Source organism: Nesoenas mayeri (assembly GCF_963082525.1).
Source record: "Nesoenas mayeri genome assembly, chromosome: 4".
NCBI lineage: Eukaryota > Metazoa > Chordata > Aves > Columbiformes > Columbidae > Nesoenas > Nesoenas mayeri.
Window position 1 is genome coordinate 24,124,195 of NC_137540.1, and position 24,825 is coordinate 24,149,019.

Here is a 24,825-nt window from a genome sequence, read left to right on the forward strand (position 1 = left end):
TTCTTACTTGTTTCCTATTTCCATTGCCAAGTTTAAAACATATTCATTACTCAGCCATTAAAAGGCTTTAGCTTCCTTTCGGCATCAATGGGCCTTTATTCATCAAGCAGTTCCCAAGAGTAAGCCCGAAGGTTTCCTGAGAAGGGCTGAGCCCCTGCAGCGCCCAGTGACTCTGGCAGGAATTGGCAACTCTCAGATGTTCTTCAAACGTGACAAACCCTTCACAGGATTGAGCCTAAAACACTCAAATGGCTATGTACTTAAAAATACAGCCCAAGATCTGGAGCAGTATTTCATGGCCTATGCTCTACAAACCACTGATGGCTCAAAAGATAAAAAAGCCTTGTGAAAAGATGCAAATAATCAACACTAGCAATCTCTTCTCTGCCTACTCAAAAAAGACAAACAAATGAAAGGTTTATAAATTTGATTTTCCCTCAAGCACTGAAATGTTTAAAATCTAATTTTACTTAAGTGTAAATGAAGGCCATTACAGCAATGTTGCAGTAGACAGGCCTTTGGATCCTTTTGAAAAAGATGTGGCGCCCTCCAGACAAAAATGCTTCCAATAGAAGCATTCCAAGCTGGGCCATTCCCTAAGCAGTAAGGCATCCTATTCCTCCTCCCCTCTGCAGCAACTGGAGCTCTCATATCCCCGTCGACTGTTCCTTGGTCTCCACAGACACGACAGCTTTTGATTGAAAGAGGCCAGAAAGCCTCACACAATTAATATATCAGAGGAACAATGACCCCCTTCCAAAGCAGTGAACCCCTGAGAAGCCAGAACACAGTATGCAGTCGGACTCTGTCAGCAGAAAGATGCTCCCAACAAAAAGCAGAAGCTCACACTGAGGACCAGCCTCACTTAACAGCCGTATACAGCAGCAACTTAGAAAATTTGGAAAGATGCAACAATCACTTTAATTTATACAATCTTTACTTAGTCGCCTTCAATAACAGTACTTAACGATATCGCTGTAACTGAAGCACTTGAACGAACTGAGAGGCAGACTTCCCGCTCAGGATGCTGCAGAAATTAAGTCTCTGAAGACACCCAGGCTTTCAACCTCACCCCATGTATGCTGTTAATAGAATGCTGTCAGCAAAGGTGTTAATTATAAGTTACACAGAGAACACGAAAGTTGTCATTCTCCATCTAAATGCAAATATACTAGGAGGGCTTCTAAGAAGTTGTGGATGTGTGAAGTGTAATTACAAGGAGAGCAGACAGGGTGTTGGAACAATGATGAATTTAAGGCTTTGTTTGATCTGGATGTGGCAGGCAAAGGAGGAAATGTGAAAAATTTAAATCACCAGGTACATGCAATGAAAAATCCTGACCACTCTGCCTCTCAGAGGTGAGGCGTTCTGTACACAGCAGCCTAATTCACCAGGCACACATCTCAGGATTTCCCCATGCTCAGTAAGTGGTCTGACTGCCTTTCAGCCCTGAAGGCCCATGTGTCTTTCCGGGTAGCTAAGGAAAGATCTGCAACCCAAGTGCTATTTCAGTAATTGAGTATGCACAGAAAGATTTGGACAAAGCTGCTGTTGCTTTGGCTGCAGCACTGATGGAGCAGCACTAGATGTGCAGCCCAGGATGAGACTTGAACCTAGTGCTATCCCCAGGCTCCGAGAGTCCCCTCACAGCTGCACACCAAGCAGCCTTGGTTGTGGTGACCCAGCTGTGACAGACTGAACAGAGGGGTAGCTTTTGCAGGCAACATGAGCCCACGTCTCTTCTCACTTCATCAGCAAGGATCAAAATGTTAGCCTGGTCAGGATACAGATAGACATACACCCTAATGAATGGGGTTACTTTGCAGAGGTGACAGCCAAGAATAAGTTACTCTAAGCTTCACTCTTTGTACCAAAATCAAAGACTTCACTCTGCCGCTAACAGTTGTTGTGCTTCTGATTGCTCAGCTGAGCAATCATTTTCACACAGACCCAAGGGCCTCCAGAGCTGCTTCCACAGCACGCCCGCAGATCCAACACCGATGTGGTTCAGCTCAGCTTGGACTTTGAGAAATGTACACCCAGATCCCTCTGAGAGCACATCACATCCTGGCTTTGTCTGACAATCGGTCTGTTTGGAGAAACAGCATTCCCTGCTGAGCAGCTCCTGCTCTAGCAGGGAGGGGACTCTGAGTCACCCATGATCACCCCAAGACCTGTCTGCAAAAAAGCCAGAGGAAACAATCACACAAACAGAAAAGACATTTACCCTTCAAAGGTACTTACATCATGCTTTCCTAGATCAAAGGCTGCTCGAAGTAAATACAAGGCCTTGGCACTATCAACAAACATACGGGGTGTAGCCTTTCTACCCAAATGTAAACTTTGGGCCTGCTTGGAAGTTTAGCTCGGAAAGAAAACATCTACTGTCAAAGCACAGGAAAATTTCAAAGGCCAAGCCACTCTGTTCTTCTCACTGCCTCAACAGCACTCATGCAACTAATTAACATTTTTATCCCACTCCGTTCAACTTGTCTTCTTTCAAGTGGTCCCACACACCATTTCTAAGCACATCCTGCTGCCCCTCCCAAAACCTGCTTCAGCACGCAAGGTAACCAGCTATTTAGAAAGGACTTTTTACAAGACTCCTAGTGCAGTCGTCATTAAGCATCAGCCACCACCACACTGAGTGCAGAACCACATTTGAGTTTTTATCTATCATTTTTCAGCTTTCTCCTGGATTTGCACTAGCATCATCTTGCATTACCTTAGGCTCCATTCTGGCAAGTCTTAGATGTTGTTTTCCTGATGCTTCATATGTGCTGAGACAAACTCCTTCTGCAGTGGCTTATTTTAGGCCTAGACCACCACCTCAAATACCTCCACATGACAGAGCAATCATTAGCAACACTTCACCTTCTCTCTAAGCCCCAGCAGACTGACCAAATGACCAGAAGATGCACGCTGCCTGGGCTGAATCAAGCTAAGGACAACTGAGTTGAACCCTTCAGACAACCACGCTGGTTCAAGACCAAAAAGTATTTCTCACAGGAGCAGAACAGAACTTTTCACTGACATACCTGACAGCTGTCAACATCTTGGAAACTGCTATGCACAGACTTGCTGTAGTAACTCACGCCACTCTCTGCTTATACTATGCTTCTTAAAAATTCATCTGGATTGCCCAAGAAACCACCAGAAACAGGCAGTTTCTGACATTAAGTGGACAAGAAGGTAAAAGACACCACTAAATAAGTTTATTTAGTTTACTAAGGAGCAAATACTTGGTGGATGGCTTTAGATCCTTCCATGTTTCTCCAACCTTGAAAATAATTTTTTTCTGAGTTGACATGGTCTTTTTTAAAAGAAACTCTGGCTAGCACATACTCATAATTCTAAGGCAACGAACACAGAATAAAGCAATACTTTTTTTCTTTTTCAGAAGAGCCTAGTATAACAATCAACACACAAGAATTCCATGTCCTTTATTTTTTTCCCTTTGACTGAGTCCTATAAAAAATGAGCACAGAAAAATAAGGGGTTTTATACTGAAGGTGCAGTCTATCTTGCATTTAAAATACTGTCCATAGAGGGTCACTTCTGATCAAACACTTCATGTGCACATATAATGCCTTCTCTCGTAAAAAGCTACTCCCCAGTAACAAGCCTTCCTTAGTTACAAACAATGGATTGTCAACAGCTATAGAAAGATATCCTAAAAGTCTATGATGCGCCTTTACCACAAAAAATGGCTATTCCTTTTGTGTGTTTTTTTTTACCTACCAAGTGTCATGCACGCTAGGAGACCAAACTTACTAGCACTTGTACCTGTGAAGATGAACATACTTTTACCTGCCTTCCTAAAGCCAGCAGAGATGCCCATGTACGAACCATGACACACTGCCAGATCAAAGCCCAGACTTCTAGCAAATACTGCGTATGGAAAAAATTGTTACAACACCTTCACCAAGTTTCACACATACTTCTGTAGAATTAATGCAAAAATGATGTGAGAAAAGAATTAGGAAACAAGAGAGGAAAAAGACAGGGAGAAACAAGTGTTGGAATTTTCTCCAGGGTTTCTTCCTCCAGAAGAACGCCAGACGTTGAGAAACCTGCCAAATAAAAGTGTCAATGGGCAAGGAAGAAACTATCGCTAATGATGTACTCTCATTTTGATTTCCTCAGATAAGGAGGAGGAAGATAGATGCAGATGAAAAACACATTCACACAAGCCAGTCGCTTTCCAGGGCTGATCTTGCTCCACCCAATCTAAATCTTACCATACAAGATAGAGACAAAGTAACTTTAAAAGGAAGTGACGGAGGATCAAATCTCACTAGGGAAAGTGTGTGTTTAAGTAACCACAGATGTACTGTAGTAACCCAGGGTTGTAAAAGCACTGTTATCATAGCACACAGCCTTCTGAAAAAGTAACCAGTCTTCTACTTAAGTGTGCTACTTGCAGCCTGATTGTTAAAAAGCTGCAGTTATGATAAATGTTCCTGGAGCAAGAGCTCAGCTTTTAAACCAGCTGTTTCACATGCAAACCCATCCTAAACACAAGATCAAGATCGACCTTTTCTCAGAAGTGACCTTTTCTCATTTTTATGGATTTAAAAGTCAAAGGCCGTCAGTCTCTCCATCAACAAAAGGCCACCTTTTATTATTCCTAACTTGTCACAGGGCAAGCTCAGGTAAGCAGGGCAACTGAGTAACAAGCCACTGGGCATCAGCTGCTGTTGAAATAACTGTTTCAGTGGTACTGATCCTGTCCCTGCAGCACCCAGAGCTTGCTGCAAGATGTTTTTTCTTTCCCCTTCATAAAAACAGAGGTAAAACACTTAGCAACTGCCATAAATTGAGACTGTACAAATCAACTCAAATGGGGCCACGTTAGAGCAGTGCAGTGGCCATTTGTTTGGATAAGACCGTGTTCAGAAGGTATGAGCACACAAAAAATTATAAATAAGAAAAAAAATGAGGCAAGTACACCCATTAGAGACCCTGCTCAACATCTTCTGTTCTCCGCCAAAATGACAGCAGCTGGAACAACTCTCACCTGTCAGAAACAGACTCTGCTATAGCATCATCCACTCCCACAACGTTTCTCCCTCTTCATTATCTGCATCCCACTCATAATAAAAAGATCATGTGCTTTTCCCAGTCACTTAAGACACATAAATAAACCTAATTCAAGCGCTGGCTTACAAATCCCAGCTCAGGAAAATGATGCGACCGAAGTAAAACCGGTGGCAGAGCACCAAAACTAGAGTTTTGTGAAGCTTCCAGATCCTCCAGTATCTTTGCAGTTCAGCTTTTATCTCTGTGCCAAATCTTTCTATTCCAGCTCTAAGTCAGTTATACAAGTACAGGAACAGGGTAGCTCCTAGGTGGTAAGCAGCAAGCCTTTTAGAGCAGAGAATCTTTTGCTGTGTGCGTGTGTGTGCACGACTGCAACATTTCATCAGCTCACCCACTGCTAGCAAAGTATCGCTGTTTCTAACACTGATAAGGCATACTGAGATAGGCACAAGTGATTATCAGCTGCTGCCTGATGAATTTGAAGGTTTTCTGCAGCGAAGCGCGGCATGAAATCTCCCATCACACGCATCTGCCTGGGAAGTCCTCCTCTCAGGGGCAGAAATCTGGCACCTCAAATGAACTGCTCCAGGTTTGCCTGGGAAAAGGGAGAATAAAACCTACGTTCTACTCTATATGAGACCTATCCTACCTGTTCATTTGCTTTTGCCTTGACATATCTTTTTTTTGTTGTTATCGTTCTTCAGTACAATCATTTTATTGGTAATAGGTTTAAAGGCAGAAAGATAACTGTGCATTTGCAGTAGCAATCTACAAAAAATTGAATGTAAAAATGAAATCGGGTTTCTGTTTCTTTAAAATAATGGGGTTTTTACTGGTAAATCCTGGAGATCTGAGAGATTAAGTCAAAAGGCTGTTGCAAACTGGTATGGGTTGAGAAAAAGCAAAATAAACAAGTAAAGGATCAAGAAAACACAAGTTTTGCCATTCGTATTAACTTCCCAGGACTGTTTAATTCATTTTTTTCCACATAATTACTAGATTTTGGTTCACACACACATTTCCACCTTACTGATTGTAGAAAAATAATACTGTGATTGCTTCTACCTACTGTTTCTTTACGTCAACTGACAAAACCCTTTATTCCTGACCTATCGCAGTAGCACTCGGTAAAGCAAAGCCCAGTGGCTGCCACCAAACCCACTTACTGTTTCCCCAGGTTCCTCATAAAAAATGATAAACCTTTCAAAGAAATACGTCAGTTAAACGGTCTTAAGAAAAAGGTAGGTTACAGCAAAGTTTAAAAAAAAAAAAATATATATAGATGGTATCAGCTATCACATTTCAGAAAAAAATACAATGTTTAATTTTCCATGTGAAATAATTTTGCAAGTTAAATCAGTAATTCAAGTCTTACAATCTATTCTTCTCCGTAATTTCTTCAAGTATACATAGATGTTTACTGCAGGTGCAAGAAGTCAAATACAACAAGTTTTCTGCTTTAAAACTACATTTAAAAGTATTCAAGCAGATATCTCTTTTGTTCACTGGTTTTATAGAACTGGCTAAAACCCCGCATTTTTGTTCTTTTCTGCACTAAAGAAGATTTTTTTAATAAGATACTCAGTAAAAAAGAAATGGAAATGTTTAGTAAGCACCTGCTTCATGTGTCTGCATTTTAAATCTCTTCTTAAATGACAGTCCTTCGCAGGTGGGTAGCAACACTGTACATCCAGCTGAGTCAGTAAGTGACCGGTTTTCCGGAGGAGCCCACTGCCAGCTGTGTCCGCACTCCGTCAAGCAGCTCCCAAGCCCGTCACCTGTACTGCCACGCAGCCCTCGGGTGCCACACCACGCACCTACTGCCACATGGTGCATCGCGTCCTCACTTCACAGGCAGCTCAACCGCGGCACGGCTTCTCCACGAAGAGCCCCCATGCTCTCCCCAAACCACGTCACATCGGTGGAGTACCAGCTTCAGCGTCATTTCCATCTTGCTTTGCGTGATACACAAACACATGCAATGGTCTGGGTTGGAAGGGACCTTAAAGATCATCTAATTCCAGCTCCCCTGCCATGAGGTGCAAGATACCTTCCACTGGACCAGGTTGCTCAAAGCCCCGTCCAACCTGTCCTTGAACACTCCCAGGGACGGGGCATCCACAGCTTCTCTGGGCAGCCTGTTCACCACCCTCATGGGGAAGAATTTCTTCCTTATGTCTAACCTAAATCTCCCCTCTTTCACTTTAATGCCATTAACCTTGTCCTATCTCATCTTGTCCTGTCTTTTATCAATTCTCTTGAGGCAACAGAACCATTGTAAAGCCTGTTCCCTTCTTCTGCACTTCTAAAAAGTGTAATTGGTGGTTTAATTTGCTATGAAGCATAACAAAAGGAAAACCTGCCAATATAAGCATTTGAAACTGTCTCAAATATGGAGATGTGCAATTCTGCCTCCTGAATTTTAACCCCATCAACCTAGTAAACACGAGCATATTTACAATATTTTTTGTGAAACATACTGCGTGTAAAATTCTTCCTAAAAAATTGACTAAATCAGACCTAACGTGCTGCGAACAGAAACAGTACTGTAACTAATTTATGCTTAAGAAAAAATTAAAGAATATTGAAGACCTAAATTCTTTTATACATTCATAAAAGCAGCAGCAAACAAATCATGTGCAAATTAGAAGGTTTCCTATTCTTTTGAGTTTTCCACTTATATAACAGCATGTACCAAGTAACAGGTTGGACAAGTCTTATCTGCCTAGCAAGAACTAAGTAGGAACAGAAAGAGATTGGCAATGTTTGTAGAAAAGATCTCTTTATAAACTGAAAAGCCTATTTAAAAAAAAAATCTTTCCTGCAGTCTCTGCCAGAACATAATTATTCCAGAAGTATTTCCTAATTTTTCCATCTACATACAAGCACCTGCTAATTTTCCTATGGTTTGTAACTATTGCTCAATTTTATTAAGAGGCGCACATGCTCATATCCGAGTGCCTCTCTGTGCTGGAGTTTCAAACTGCATTCAAATCATTAGCCTGACGTCTATATAACAAAGCATCTCATTGTCATTCAAAAGGACTTGGAAAGCGTTCAAACTACGCAAGAGCAATAATCCATGACAGGGTGCATTAGGCAGGTACCGATGCATGCCTAATGCACATTGCAGACCATATACCGTTCCAAAATACACTCTGAAGTATCTTTATCTTTCCTTTTTCATGCTTTTTAAAAATACTTACGCACAGTTCATTTTACACAAGCTATTACTATCAGCAGCTACAAAAAGCTACTTCTTTAGGAGAACAGTAAAAAATAAAAAAAGCTACAAATAATTCCCCCTTTTATTATGAACATGTCTACCTAATTTTTCCAAATTTAAAAATAAATCAATAAAGACCATTTTCCTTGCATCGTCTGAACCTCCATGGGAAAAGCTCCTATCCTTTCCCCGGTATCAGAAGGTGGACAAGAAGCACGGACTGCTTGGCTTCACCGTCATTCACAATGCTTCCGTGAGGACAGTAGGAACGTCATGCTGGCTCCCACCAAAAGCAACAGCCAGCTCTGGTTCCCACGGGCGAGCAGGGTGGGTTTGGCACTGCCAAGACCCACTGGAAACCCCTCCGACTGTGCTCGGTGAGGTGCACAGATGTGTGCACCAGACAGAAAGCCCAACAGCCATGTGGGATGGCCCAAAACCTGCGAAGAAAGGTTTTAGTGACAAAGGGGCTTCTGCACAGGGTAGCACAGGAAAAACACGCTGTAAATTGTGGGAAAGGGGAGAGCTGGTGGGAACCAGTCGGGCCACTTCCAAAATGTTTACCTTGCCTCCTCTGAGCAGCACTCACTAGTCCCAGAGCACATATTCCCTGATAACCCTGCTCTGTTCTGGAAAGCACACAGCTGTACACTGAGTCAGCTGCCAGCTCAATACCGAGTTCAGCTATTTCCACCTGATGCTGCTTAACCTAGATGAGAGATACCTGAGAGATGGACACAGCTTCTGTAAGGACTAATGCACCTTGAAAGGCTTGCAGTAATACTGAAAAATGACAACATGGATGTGTCTTTGAGCACATCTGTTTAAAAATACACAGTATTTTTTGTGAACCACTTAACACAGCAAAAGCCACCTTTTTTTTTTTTTCCAGGGTTGCAGACAAAGAGTTTTCTAGCTGAAATGGCAAACTACAACATACCAGGAGTTATCTGCCAATAATTGGGCAATCTGCTGATTAATAGTTTTTCTGGGTTGTCTAAGGACAGTGCATGCATGAGTATCTCGCCACTATTAATTAATCACTCTTTGTGCATTTATCCTGATAGAATGTACGTGTCCTACACAGTGAATACCCTGAATGAGGTAATTTCTACCTCCAAAAGCACTTACTATTGTTGATTTATTTGCCCTGCTAAGCCTCACGCTCAGATTGTCTATAAATCATCATTCTTAGCAGCTGAAGTGTTTAGTGTCTTTTATTCAATACTCTTCCCTCCCCACCGTCCCCCCTGCAAGTACAGTAATCATGTGCTGAATAGTCTTTTACAGCACTGCAATTAAGAGATTATTCCATTAGGCTTTGGATTTCTATCCGGTTTTACGTTTCCATTAAAAGCACTTTGTTAAACAACCAAGCGACCCAATGTAATGCAACCGCAGGAGTCTCACAAGCAGATGCCCATCAAAGCAGCCCTGGAAGGGCAGGCAGCACTTATGGGTCAGAGACACCTTCATCTCATGTGGGGTCCCAAAATCAGGGAGAGGACAGGTAGCATGACTACATATGGGCCAGTGTGCAGTGAGCAATAGAAGAGTTGACTGTCATCATGTTTCGGTGAAACTGGGGAAGAGTCACTGCCTAGACACCTATGTGTAGGATGAGTTTCTCTGTTGTGTATCTAGGTTCAAGTAAGAAATAGCTTTCAAGTTTTATTTCTGTGATAAGCGACCTCCCCTGGTCCCTTACATTTCAGTACACACACGGGGCTCAGTAATTCAAATATTTCAGACATCTCCAGTGTTCATGCAGCCTCAGTCAATATGAGTACCACCAAGAAAACTGGACACTTTCTGTGGGTGATGTAGCTCTGCTGATCATTCCCACATCCCTGCCCTCTGACAGATGCATTTTAAGCCCATGAGAACTGGAGGTTACTGGTGATAGCTCCCCCTTGCTCCATGATGTGCACAAAATTTCAGCCCTTGGAAATGGTCATTACCAGCAAAGCCCTTGCAAAGTACAAAGGCTGTGGCAAATGAGGAAGATGTTCTTCCTTGGACCTTGACAGGAAGCACACGGGGTGAACAGATGTTAGATGTGTCTCCTGTAAATGGAAATTAAAGAGGAAGCTCAGCTTTAGCCATATTAAAAATAGGCCTGTCTCAGCCATCAGAACATACAGTCACATCACAGCTATTCTCCTTTTTCAAAGAAAGCAAAACCTGACAGCCAACTGGTAAAAGGCAATTAGTCAAAGTACTTCTTAATTACATTACAGCTCTTCTACTTGGAGACTGTATCATTTTCCTTCCAGTTTTAACCTTCTGAGAAACTGGTACCTTTCCAAGAGTGCTCTCAACCCTCTGTCCTTTTGTCTGGGGAAACTACCACTTTCAAAGGAAGTCACATCTGCCCAGACAATAATGGTGGTGTTTTTGTGCCAAGCGTGTGACCAGGGCTGGAAAATTGCACTGAAGTGCTACAGAAATACACAGGAGGAGATTCACCAGGCACACGCAGAATTTTATCCACTCAGCAGTGACTCAGGACGTCTTTCAGGGATACATTGCTTTCTCTGATACAACCCAGAAGAACCTCTACCCTTATGAATATTTTTACACTAGCAACCAACAGCCTCTCTATCAGCGCCTGTACTGAACGCCATGCTGGCGACAGAGAGTATGGAAGGAGAATGAATCAGCTTTGCCTCTCCCTGGGGTTCCTCATCCCCTGCCCTCTCATGCACATTCCCAATGACACTTATTCATCCTCCTGAGCACAAGGCAGGAGGTCTGAGCTTTGCCCTGCCAGGGACCGAGCAGATGTCCTACAGTAACCATCGCGTCAAACTTCTGAAGAAGGTTTTAAATTCTTCTGTGGAGGCTGCTGCAATTTCCCCTCACCCTCTGACTCTGTCTGGAGCTACATCCAGCATCAAGTGTTGCAAGTCTCTCAATCAACCTGCTTCCAAACAGCCTCCTGCATCATCAACGGGGACGCGCTTCCTCTGGGTTGCTTCATCGCTCTGTAGTCTCTGCCTGGCCTAGAGACTCATTCGTGAAGCGTCCACAAACACGATGAGTAACAACTCCAACATCAGCTAACACCCCAATTAACCTGAATCACATCCAGCCAAGTCACCAGTAGAAAGCTAAGTGTTTTCAAGAAAATGCAAGCTGATCGTAGGGATTTGGAAAAATTTTTCTTTTTAAACCACAGGAAAACTAAATCTCCCTAAAACCTCAGCAAATACTTTCTAACACATTCGGCGTCTTTTCCTATTACTCAATTCCTTAGTTGTCACAGTTACTAAACATACAACACAAAAGAGTAGAAGGCTGCTTGAAAAATGGGAGAGAGGAAAGAAAGAATGGAGAGAGTCAATATTTCTGCATTTTCCTATTCCACCTGAACCCTTCCTTTTACTCAACCTTGGATCAACTCTCAGAATCCTCCTCAGCTGGCATATTGTGCCTTAGCCTCACATTTTTTCACTTAATACAGCCCTGATTAGAAATATGAGGCTTGTAGCAATACACAGAGAATGAAAAGAAATAGCGAAAATATGAAAGATTAATATCCCTTCCCTCTCTCACCTCTCTTTTTCTCTGTCCTGCGTACATGTAGAAGTCATTAGTCAGTTTCAAGCTGTGAATCAGGAACCCATTTCAAGCATCTGCTTATATACATGTACATGCAAAAACCACCCTCTGCATAAAAGCTCCAGGTCAAGAATTCATTTTGAGCACAAGCTCCGAGCACAGCTCCTGAACAGGAATGCTCTCTTGAATTGGACTTGAAAGCTTAAAGCCAAAAGGAAACTAGAAAACCAGATACTGGTCTAAATCGCTCCTTTCAACAAAGTAGCTTGTTGCCTTATAACACACAGTTTAAGCCCCCCAAAAAGATGTGGAAGGGATGGATCAGCTGGAACTGAGCATACATGCTGAAGTCTCTAATGTGGCCTTGAATGAGGCCAACAGAGAAAAATCCAAAGCAAACCACGAAGTCCAGAGCAGTGGCAGTAAAACCACCTTGCACATACACCCTGCTGAGCCATGGCACGTCGCCTCAGCTTCCAGCACACCCTTGGCAGGGCCAACTCATGCAAACTCCCTCCTCCAGTTTCCTACTTTCCATCAAGACTTCACTGCACATCAGCAGGATCCGAGATCTGCATCTAGTCAGTGCCTGCACCTTGCTTGCACTCTCTCTTATTTGTAATCACTCACCACAGAGGAAGGGGTGAAAAAATAGTTCAAGGCGTTTCTAAGAAAACGCCATGACTTAATTAAAGACTCTTAAATGCATCGTATTAACCCCAGTGACTGCTAACGGTTTTTCAGCCCTCACACTCTGGTTCTTGTGTGTTCAGGGACTTCTCTAGAGGAAAGAAAGCAACATTGAACAAGCAAAACCAAATCATTATTTGCTTGGCAGATTACTGTACATAAACGGTCTTTAAAGTTGTTACACTCAAGTAAGCATAGATTATATCAATATCATCTGTGCGTTTCTGTCATTAGGCTGAGAGGGAGGAGGATGGCCTGCTTTCAAGGAAGCAGTTTCTTAAAAAGGAAACCATTAACTTGATGTTTAATCAATGTACAAAGGAACAGGGAAGCAAAGAAGTAATCTTCCCAGTATTTCCCCTGTCTGTAAATTGCTTGCTTTTTCATCTGCTCCATGTATGATACCCCTTGCCCACCAAATTAACAGCTAGAAAACAACGGACCATAGGAAAAAATGAAAGTATGGCTAATACAGAAATCCATCAAAATAGAAGCAAAAGATAGGGGTGGGACACAAAAAGAAAATCGTTTTCTTCACAATACCTTCTTTTACACAGCACTTCTACAGGACTTTTGAGTTTTTCTTTTGCTGTAGCTGAAAAAAGGACTTTTTTCCTCCTCCTCCCTGTTTTGGCTAGCACAAATAATTACTGCCAAATCAGAAAGCTACAGAAATAAGTACTCTTGAGGGAGCTGAGTGGAAACAGTATCGAATGCAAGATCCCCAACTGAGATACTGGGCGCTTCATGCATGTCTCTTTAGAATTAAGTACAGCACAGAGTCAGTTCTTAGCGTAAGGACTCAAACAACTGTATTTGGCCACAAAACAACACAACGTTCAGCCCAAAGGACAGAATGTCAACTAAACGCTCATTAGATTTAAAAATTAACCCGGATCACGTCTGGCTTTACAAACATTACAGGGGTGTTTGTGTGGGTTTTTGAGTGTTTTGTTTCATTTTTAAATAGCATAGTTCCTAAGTTTTCATGATAAATTCACTTGCAAGTTATTCAGTGAAAAGCAACAGCACACACCAATTAGGCTGCCAAAACAGAGCCTGCGAAGGTTTTGGCTGCAATATTCAGATTATGTTATAATGACAAACTGCTTTAGTTTACTTAAGAATTTCAGAGAGAAGGTTCTGGCTGTGAAACACAGTGCTAGACTCTATCAGCTGTCTATGTTGTAGGAAAAAGAAATAGCAACAGGCTCCCTGCACGTAAATTCAGCCTGTCCCTCCAAAGGTATATCAAAATGCATAATGAGAAAAACCCATCTCCTCAGTTCTTTCAGTTTACTTAACCGACTTGGAAAGAAAACACACTTTCCAAATCATTAGGAAATGGACCGACTCACATACTTAAGTACGGAAGTACAGGCTTGGGAGCCAAATTTGCATCTGGTCTGGGAGGAAGAGAGAACAACATCCACAAAAAGTTAAGGGCATCTTCAGAGGGAAAGTCTAGGTTTTGCTGAAAAGAAAGCAAAACTTGTGGGTTTTTTGGGTCTCCTTTCCCAGACTAAATTATTCATTTCAAACTGGCTAGGCTGCCTTGTATGCACAATTTCACGCATCTACACAGAAAGCCTTTGATTTAAAAAAAAAAGTTTCCAGCTTGGTTTATTCTTGCACAAAAGGCTGCAGTCTGTAGATAAAATGTATAGCTACTCACAATCAAACCTTAAGCACACCTTTGTACTCAGAAATACTAATTTTTGTGACAGATGAGTTTAAGCCAGTAACTTTCCCTTCAGCTGTTGGTATTAATGGTTCCACAGTAAGCTACGAAACTGCTCAAACACTTGTATCCTGCTAAGAAAGACTAGAAAGAAAAGTGCTTTTTTCCCCCCTCAAATGAAACTTGCTGAATGATATGGTAAAAATAAGTTTTTTTCCCCCAAAGGTAACTTATGGAAAAAAACATTCCAACATCTGTTATGACTAGATGGCACATCTTTACAGTGTTATTAGTGCCACCCATGTTGTTTTTCAGCTTTCTTACTTGTTATTTCTTGATTACATTATACCATGTAACTTATCAACTCTGCAGTTTCTCAGCAGGGAAGAATTTCTGCCAGCTGCTTCATACATCGTGCCATTTTTATCCCGATAGCATGATAACATTAAAATTTCCCTATACCTAGAAGAAGAAAAGCCACATAGGTATTCCTTTATCAGCATATGCTTTGAACAGAGAAGGTTGGGAGTAGTGGTGCCATTTTTGTTACAAATAAAGAGAGAACCGCAAGGGAAAGCTTGGTAGCACTTAATTCACTACATGACTAAAAGTCTTTTTTCAAAGGTGAAACACTGAGTTACTGAATTTTTCAAAGTCAGCCAATCTAGGAAGGTTTTTTTGGTCTATTATTTTTAATGCCTCAATGTGTGAGTCAACTGCTTTTCATGCAGAATGCAATGGGAAAAATCCCCCATGTCTCCAAATACCACACCTCATTACTGTGGTGTTTCTAAAAGGAGATTAGACTTTCTCAAAGAACAGAACACAATTCTACACATTTTTCTGTCTCTCTCTGACTTCAGTAGCTACATAGAATTTTCTCAGGCTCTAGACTAGTAGGGTTTTTTACTCCTGTAGTCCACTACACAAAAACAGGTATTTCCTCTTTCGGGGGGTCACAAACTACCAGCTAAGCAAAGAAAGCTTATTACCAGTTCAATGAAGCCAGCCCATGTAAAAGGGATAGAGGTTTGCAAACAGATAAAAGTGTTCCAAAACCTCAGCAAAGCAATCACATTCCCTTAAAATATTCCCTTAAAATATGAGACTTGTTCATCTTGTTTCCAGAATGGAAGTTAAAGAATATCATGTTAAATTAGAAACCTTCAACCCCAGAACTTCATATATTTAAATACTTGAGACACACAGTATCCAACCAAGTTGAAAATCATGAGCTTTTGAAAATAAAAGTGCATAAAAAACAACCTCAGACACAAGGAAAAAAACATATAAATTCCAAGGGCTTCTGTATTTACATTCTTAAGGCTTTAAAACTAGATAACTATTTTTGAAGGGAGAAGCACTGCTTTTAGTACTGCCCTAAGTTTCTCATCAGTCTGCATGGGAGACAAGCATGGAGAAGCATCTTCAGCAAAGCTCCTTCTCCAGACTGGGACATACCTCAAATGTGGGTATCCAATAGCCACAATCAACCCTGCGGCACAAAGCAAGAATTAACTGCAAGCTGGGCTACAACTGAAGGGTTTACAAGTGAGCTTGACATTCAGGTAGCAAATATTAAAGAGAAGCACAAGTGAAAAAACGGCAAGCAGCCAAGGCTGCACAACCACGCACCATGAGCAGGTATTGTGCTGGTGAAAGCAGGCCCCGACATGCCCTTCTCCAAGAAGGGCAATGAGTTTTATTTCTGATGTGCAAACTCGGACAGCTATCACAATTTAGCACAAGAATCACGAGAGACAACATGATAGAAAGGCTCAAGTATAATCACATTATTTCTAACATCTGCTTTCCCTTCTCTCCATTTTCCCTCTGAACAAGTAGCAGAACCAAATACAATCACCTCACACACTGAAGAGGCAACATAATGGTTTTTAAAAAATTAAAAAAAAAAAGGAAGAGTAACTGTACAAAATATTTTTGCCAAAGGACACTGAGCAGGAACAGAGAAGTAACCTCGTGTCAGACAATATTGTACTAGTAGTGGAAAAAACTAGTTTCTCCAAAAGAAAGAGGCACGTACTATGAACCCAGTGATTTATGCATGAGGCAATTTCATTTTTCTTCTTATAGAACCATGTGGGTTTTAGTGCATTGTTTTCTTGGTTGGTTTGTTTTTGTTGGTTTGTTGTGGTTTTTTGTTTGTTTTTCTTTTGCTTTTTAATTTATATAGCTAGACACTTCTAGAAGTAGCTTTAAAAACTACATCAAAGGCAGGTGTGACATTTTGGTAAAACTGAAGAGAGACTCCCAGGCTGGACTACAGGAAACATCACATGGTCTCACTGGACAGAGACAGGTCCTTCACCTATGACAAGAGTTAACTGCTGGAAAAAGCAAACCATCCTGTACAAAGGGAAACCCCATGGTCCAGAACATCTCTTTAGCCAACACAGCTTACAGCCACCATACACACCTGTCGCCGCAGAAGCCGCATGCCAGAAAAAGCAGCCTTCACTCACCGATATCACGGAGTTTACACTCAGCCAACACAGTTATCTCAGCTCTGCAGTATATTTGTTCCCCCTACTTTTAGCAATGCCAGCAAAACTTTTCAGGGCAAACAAGGCCTATAAGCTGCAGTGACAGACAGGCAGACATGGCAGCCATCAGGGATGGGGGTCTCCAGGTCATGGCAATGCTAAGGTAGTCTTAAGAAAGAAAAAAAAGTGTCCCACTCCACAGCACAGTCAGTCCATGCCATCTCTCTGTTAGCACACATTATTTTAGCAAAGGTATGAAGAAATAGGTCCCTGGAGTGACAGCATGTTCTCAGCAGAACCACAGGCTTACTGGCACCAGGAAAACAACTTTTACTAGAACAACGAGTTCTGCCGAGGGCTGTGGGGACAGGGAGAAGAGAGAAGCATTTCACCAAAGCGCTTGTGAACTGCTAGCGCATTCCCTGTGTTCCGATTGGGACGATTTTTCCAAAACAGCCTCCTGTGGAGAGAGGATCCTTGAGAAATAGCTGCAGACCAGTTATGAGGGAGTGTTTCTAAGCCGTACTTGCAAAGATTAATTACCTCTATAGCATCTTTTTTAAACACAATGTAACAAACTGCAGAAGCACAAGAATACTGAAAGCCATTTCTTATCAAATGTCTACAACTCCCCAAAGATGTAAATATCCCCTTACTGCTATACGTTTTAGTAACTTCTTTCAATTTCAGATGCTGGTAGCTACCTATATTTTGAACTGCCATGTCCATAACTCAGCCTGGGGAAGACGCACATGCATTCATGCTTGTACCTCACATACACATCAGCTGCTAAACACCACAGCCGTGAACGAGCCATTCATACATTGATAGATACACCATTTGCTGCTTATAGATTACACAGTATATGGTATTCTAAGCCCCCAAAAGCATACAGAATAGAAATACTACCATATGCTTGTGAGTTTGCTCTCATTTCTTTTTAAAAAGGGCTTCTGCTCTACTCTTCACTGTTCTGAGAAAGGGTTTTACTGTTGTCTCTGAGGTTAAACATTAACATTTTGCTTTCTGAACTTTCTCTGAAAATTAAAGCAGGGACATTATCTTCTCTTCACCTGACGGGCAGCATTGCAAAAACACTAACGGAAAACTTCAGGTCACTGGTACAATAAACACTCACTACAACTCGCAATGACAAGTCTACACACTAAACTATATTTAAGCCTAAACTAATCTAGAAGACAAACATCTCCATGAAACATATGGCACCTGTGATGAAGACTGACTATCTGAACCTGCCAAGACACCTCAGCTTGACAATGCTGAGAACAGTCACATATTCAGTACTAACATTAGCAGAGCACCTCCTCAAATGCAGTTTTGTGCCACATGCCTGCTTTTTCTCCCTGCTTGCCTCTCCTCCCTTCCCCTTCAAGAATACGGCAGTGAAACAAATGCATTTTTTAAAACCTGTGCAATAAAATAAGGAAATCATCGATTCCTGCACCTCAGCAGTGTTCAGCCAGCTGGGGGCTGGCTCTGCACAAAGCAGCTGTAGCAGGAGAGCAGAGAGATGGGGGGAAGGATCCTGCCTCTCTCACCGCTCTCCACAGCTGCCTGATTCTGTACGGATCTAGAATGCAACTTTTCTTCCCCAAATTGCCTATGAATGGGTGACTGTGGAAAACCTGCTCATAGCAGATGCAGCAGCAGCTTTTGCCTGTTGCCCATAAAAGCATTCTGCTGGAGCAATACAGTCTTAGTCTGCCGATGATAGCACTACATATTGCAGGAATATCTGCCTCAGCCAGCTGCTCCACCCCAGCCAGCGCTATGTGTGCCTTCTCGTTTTTATCACGGACAAGGATGAGCTGCAGCAGCCAAACCCTCAAAACATAACATGGCCAGTCACTTCTTTCACAGTAACATAACACACATAAAAAAAGAATCTCCACATTGTCTTCAAGCCTAAACAGGATGAGTACTTTCCCTTTTCTTTTTTTGGAGGCTCAGGCATGTCTACACTAAAGTAACTTTTTCATTAAGTTGCTCATGAGCTAGGAAAACTCTTCCTCACCGCACTGTAGTCCACCTGGTGAAGAACAATGTCTTCCTAACATTCCTATGAATGTTACATTCCCATTCACTGAGATGGCTTTTCTATCATATTTTAAAGCCTTTAAAAGCTTCATGCTGTCATTCACTATGAGCACACTCAAAAATAAAGCACCGTGGAGAATTTATGCAGTTCATTAAAAGCTTGTTTCCTGCTATTTGTGCTGCATATTGCCGTTGAACTAGCAAGTGATTTTCTCATAAAAAGCAGCAAGAAGGTTCCTCTCTACAGTACAGATCCAGACCCAGGAAAATTATGTGATATAAGGACACATTCCCTCTCATACCACCTCAAGTATGCCATGATAATACTGTTTCAGAGATTTCAGGGTGCTTGGCTGTACTAAAACTTGGAACCCCCACCGCAAAAAAACAAACAAATAAAAAACAAAACAAAACAAACCTACTTACAAAAAACCAAAACAAACAACAAACTTTCCTATGAACATCTCTTCTCTGTGGGGGAGCTTCACCTGCAGGCCTGCCCCAAAGCGATGGACTCCAGGCTCAGAAAGCCCAGGTAATAATTAACTGCGAACTGAAAATCCCCAGCAGCCTGCAAAACATGCTGTGAATCAGGCAGGCATTTTGTTGTGGAGAAAACAGGGTTGTATTTCAACAGGCAGGACTGGTAGCAGCATACTAGCAAACCTGTCAGGGGTTCACAGGATGTTTTAGCTTAGAATAGCGAGGCAAACTTCAACCAGACACTGTTGCAGCCCTTCTTCACCTGCATCAGCTGACTGGAATGCAGCATCACCAACACTGGCATTTCCCTGTGTCAACAGGCCCCACAAAACAAACCAGTTATGAAACATCTCTAGATCTGGCCTGGAAAGCTGTGAAATGACACCAAATGAAATCAAGCTGCATCACTCAATGCAGCTTCCCCTCAGGGAAAAGCCTCAGCATGATTCTCTTTAAAATTAAATGTTTTGCTGCATTTACCATGCTTTAAATGCAGACATGGCCACATTTTATTTATGCACAGCGTCACTTTTTTTTCCTCCCCCCTCCCACAAGTGGTACAGCCTCATTTCAAGATTCTTCTGGGTTTAGCTGGTATGACTTGGCTTTATGGGCTGGAAAGAGAGGGCTTCCCAGACTGCTGCCCATCAATACCCTTCACTGCAGGGCTGACTCAGGAGAAAGGGCAAGGCGAGCCCAGCAGGGATGACGGCACAACACTCGGGTTTCATGTTGCTCTGACCATGCTACAGACAAAGATTAGGAAATTGCACTCATTCTGCATACCTGTGATCATACTAATCCTGACCACGTCAAAAGGTGAGTTATGTAACTGGAAATTCTTAGCATCCACAACAACAAAAGTATTTCCTTACCCACCGATTTTAAATAAACTAAGTGTCACTGACAGGGTCTACAGATAGTGTTATCCCAACCAGCCTGAGGAAAGCAGCTATCCCGTCCCACACACCTCCCAGAGGTCCTGCCCCATTCCAGAGCAGCTGAATGGCACGTGATGAATAACCACACCATATCTAACAAGACGACAAACCTGTCCTCATTCAGATTGATTCTGCTTCTGCTCGCATGTTCCTGAATATACCACGAAAATCTGACACAAGCCCACGGGACACTACAGGCACCAGATCATCTGTGTGTTCCAGAAGCAAGTGCATAGAAAGCTACAGCTGCCAGCCTACAGCTCAGCCAGCAACTTAAAAAAGAAAATCTACATTGTACACAAAACAATGCAAACTGGGGGATAGCTTCTCTACATAATAGGTCTAGGTATAAGCTATTTACAGCAGCCATTGGTATAAGCTGTTTATCCTCCAGCAGCTGAAACAAATGCATACCCAACTCACCACGTAATCATTTCTCAAGATTTACTATTAAAAAAAGTTATGGCACGCATTAGCACATCAGTTTCTCAGTCACCGTTATTATAGTTTTTAAAAAAGCTGATGAACAGCAAAAGACATGTTTTATCGCCTTGCTTTCCTTACCCTTCCACCCTTCAGAACAGTGAAACCCAAGTTCCAGTTGATCCACCCAAGATCACAGCACTGAAGCTGAAGAAAGGACACGGGATCTTCTTGTTACCAAACACGCATCGTCCCCAATGCCACAACCCTGTCATTAGCTGAAACATCCAGCATGAGAGCAACCAAACCCAAGCAGACAGAAGGAGGCCCGAAGGCCTCATACTGAGTGATACAAAAAATTACTACACTGCTCTGTATCACACCACCTTGTAAGCAACTTACTGAGCTTGCAGAAGTTGTTTGTATTTTTTACAAAGGAAAAAAGAACACAAAAAGCTCACACACAGCTTTTGTCAGCTACCTCGCAGAGTAAATCCTGTAACATGTTATGACAAATGAATTCTGGAGACATTTGGCCTCTCAGTCCCATGCAGTATAACACCAATTATTTATTATGAGTATGAATTCATCTTTCACTGTTGAATAAAAGCTTCTACACACTCTCAAAGTATAAATCTCTTGGACTGAGATTCATACCCCTGCTGATCCATGCCACCAAAACAGGAATACCACAAGCAACACAAATGTAGCCTCTTCTCCTGCAAGAGATTCATTTATGTTGCTCATGTTCATTCTTGTTCCCTTTTAAATATCTTAAAGCGAGCAATAATCAGACCTTAACACTGATGGTAGCGCATGCAGAGGCTACCTTATGATGCTAAAACACTCTGACGCAGTTTTACAGCTCGAGCACCTGAGAGCATCCTGACAAGAGCAAAGCTGACGCACGCAACAGAGGAGAAGGGAGGGCACAGAACGGCAGGTGCACATCTTCTCTCCAGGCCTGTCTCAAACAGCAAGCGTGGGGCACGGTCCTTTTATCTGCCCCACAGTACTCAGCCCTGCAGACCCAGCCCTCCATTCCACCTTCCTCGCATTCAGTTTGAACCGCTCAACATATAGAACTTTCTTCTTGGCACCATCCACCTTACAGTTTCAGGAAGCAGACTGCCGATGCCGCTGCCAAACTCGCCCTTTCTTGGCCCGTTTGCTGAGGCTGGGGGCTGCTGTTGGGACTCAGCCTCACCTGCCCTCTCACCACCCAAGAAGAGGGTCGTGCAACCTCTGAGACATCAAGCACATCCCTGGAGCCCAGCCAAGCTGCAAGGCTGGGCCAGCAGCGCCAAGATTCGAGCCGTATCCTCTCTTAGTCTGTTAAAGTAATGCACTGATAACGCAGGTTGGTAAATCCTGCGAATAAGTGATCGTACAACGGGGAAAAAAAAACAACTGGAAAATTAAACCTTCACGTCTTTGTTAAGTCCTCCCAGTCTGCCCACACGCAGAGAGAGCAGGCAGCCTGAGTTAGAGAAGAGTTCAGCTGCTAACGAAGCAATCAATCTTCCAAGCCCTTCCTCCCCAAACCTCAGGGTTCTGTCATTTTGCAATGTGTAATTTCAAGCCAGGTCTTGGCCTCAAAGCTGCAGAAGAGCACCATTCTGAAAATTCACTGCAATTGCTAAACTTCTGTTTAGGATATGTCACCATTTTAAATTTTTGTTGGGGTTTTTTGTGGTTTTTTTGTTTTGTTGTTGTTGTTTGTTTTTTGGGTTCGTTTTGTTGTTGGGGTTTTTTTCCTCTTGCTTGGAGGAAAGGGGAACAGGGTGGCTGTTTGGTATGGGACTAAAGAGCAAAGAGTTTCTCTCCTCGCATTTCTGAAATGCCCATTAAAGCATCATAAAACCTTAAAAGGCATTTAACAGGTACCTTAAATAGCACTGCTTCATCAAGTACTATGACTTGAGAAAAGCTGCCTCCCCCATGCTGAGTGTGAAATTTACTTTAGACGGGATGCCCCCTCCACACACTTCAGTGCAAGCAAGAACTTGTTTCTTTAAAAGCACAGTTAGTTGAAAAGCATTTAACCAGGCTTGGTATATTTGTTTTAATTTTGCTCCCTGACAGGAACTAGATCTAATCATTCTTTTTCATGCTCTTCTCTACAACCAGCTTCTACCCCCCCCCCCCACCCAGATTTGCACACAAGCAGACACAACCTGCTTCCATTTTATACAGCCGGTTCCCCCGATCCAACCCAATATAAACCATTTATCTTAAAATACTGCTGTAAGCAATCTCGGAAACCTGTTTACACTCGTCTGGTTACAGGAAAAAATAAAACAACCAACAGACAAGTCCACAAGGGAGAAGAAAATCAGTTTCAAATAGCTATTAATTTGTTGGACTGGGAGAGATCTGATAGCGAGTAATTAAGGCTTTGCTTTTCCTGTTAAAAGAAAGTTTATGTTGAGAAAATGTAATGGACACTCAGCGAGAAAAAAAATATATAAGAACAAATCTATCCAGGACGCGTCTTCAGACACATTTCGCTAAAAGACGGTGTAAAAACAGCGAACTGCGCCTGAAAAGGGGCGAGGGCATCACTAACACTGCCAGCCCACGCAAAACCCGCAATGAAATCTACCGACGGCGACAAAAAGTTATTTAATGCCGTACCTCGACTGGGCAGCCATGGCGAAGTTCATACAGCCAAGCGTCCTCTATCCATGAGCTCTTTCCCCCGGCTCTCCAGGCTCTAACCCCCTGCCAAAACCTTCTCTTCCATCTGCCGGGCTGCCTCCCCGCCCTGTCTCCCGGTGCCCGCGACCGTGTCCCTCTCAAATGTCACCGCGGCCGCCGCCCCCCGCAACGCGCCGTCCCCAGCCCGGGCTGCCTGGCGCAGGCTGCGCTCTCACTCATCATGTTGAGCGACATCCGGGCACCCGGGCCCTCCCCCGGCCGCCCGCATTCCCGGCCCCGGGGAGGGGGAGGCGGCCCCGCACTTCCAGCTGCGGGGGGGTGGACACCATGCCAGCCCCGCTAAAAATCCCGAGCGCCGGCTCGCAGCTTGCGGCCCTCAGCGCTGCTCGCCACCGGTGCCCGCCTATTTCTGCTTCTTCCCTCTCGCTCGCTGGGCAGCGGGTCTCGCCGCGGTTCGCACCGCGGGCGTCCGCACCGTGCGCGCCTCCCCCTTTCCTGCCAGGGCTCCGTGGTACAACCCAACCTCCCTACATGGAGATGCTGCGGGACGGGCTCACGGCAGCGCCCGGCGCGGAGAGCAGCGCGGGCACGGCGCTCCGTGCCCCGGCCCTGGGCCCTCTGACCCGGGCCCGGCAGCACAAAAGCGGGCGGCGTCGCCCGCCGATGCCCGGGCTGGTGGGGACAGAGCACGCGTGGGGAACCGGGAGATGTGGCGGCTGTGGATGCCGCTCCCGAGTCCCACATCCCAGGGGGCGTGGGGCTTTTTCCTTTCTTTTTTTCTTTTTCTTTTGGTGGTGTTATTGGTGCTTGTTTCGCTTTTGGCTTCGTCTTCCTTGTTATTTGTTTGTGGGTTTTTTGTTTTGTTGGGAGTTTTTGCTGTTTGGTTGTTTGTTTTGTTTTAAGAAAAACCAAAGGACACGTCTCACCTAGCTCTCCAAATACAAGACCATCTTCAAAACAAATACAGGACCCAGATGTAAACACGGTATTCCACCCGGCAACGCCGACATAGCAGATGAAGACCCGACTACACCAACTAAACTTGCAGGTGTCCATACTTGAAAAAAGTTTCTTAGCCTGCAATTTGAAGTGTTAGTAATTTCTTCTGGGTGCTGGTCCTGACTGCGGCTTGTAGACTCACACAGAAAGCAGCAATACCTGTCCCTTGCTCGGGGTGTTCCCTGACACAATTGTAAAAACAAACTACTCCTACAATTCCTTTCAGTCAGTAATTAACCAAGCATTCAGTAAGCAAAACAACGGATCCAAGATCCCTTCAACCTTTCTGGACAGACTATATATGGCTAAGATTTCTACCAACACTGTGACAATGTTACATTCCTCCTATTTTTCTGTTTTGAAGCCCAACATCTTGTCAAAATGCTCAGCAGACACCGGAAGAGAGTTTATACCCCAATTCATTGGAAATAATAAATATTTTAAAAGTTCTAGAAGCACATAATATTAAGTACATAGCTTAAAATATTCTAGCTAGACTATCAGATTATTTTCCCCCCATTCCTTGACTTTGCCCCAAAAGGAAAGACTGTA

General features: G+C 43.2%; 1 protein-coding gene across 1 annotated transcript in view; it reads right to left on the reverse strand.

Annotated features, from left to right (window-relative positions):
- Positions 1-24,306, reverse strand: part of AFF1 (ALF transcription elongation factor 1) — a 103,539-nt gene extending 79,233 nt beyond the window's left edge. Inside the window, exon 1 of the mRNA XM_080343533.1 lies at positions 23,251-24,306. Within this exon, the coding sequence (XP_080199659.1) occupies positions 23,251-23,279 (29 nt within the window). The 5' untranslated portion in view covers positions 23,280-24,306. The remainder of the gene's footprint in view (positions 1-23,250) is intronic.
- Between the last annotated feature and the right edge of the window lie 519 nt (positions 24,307-24,825).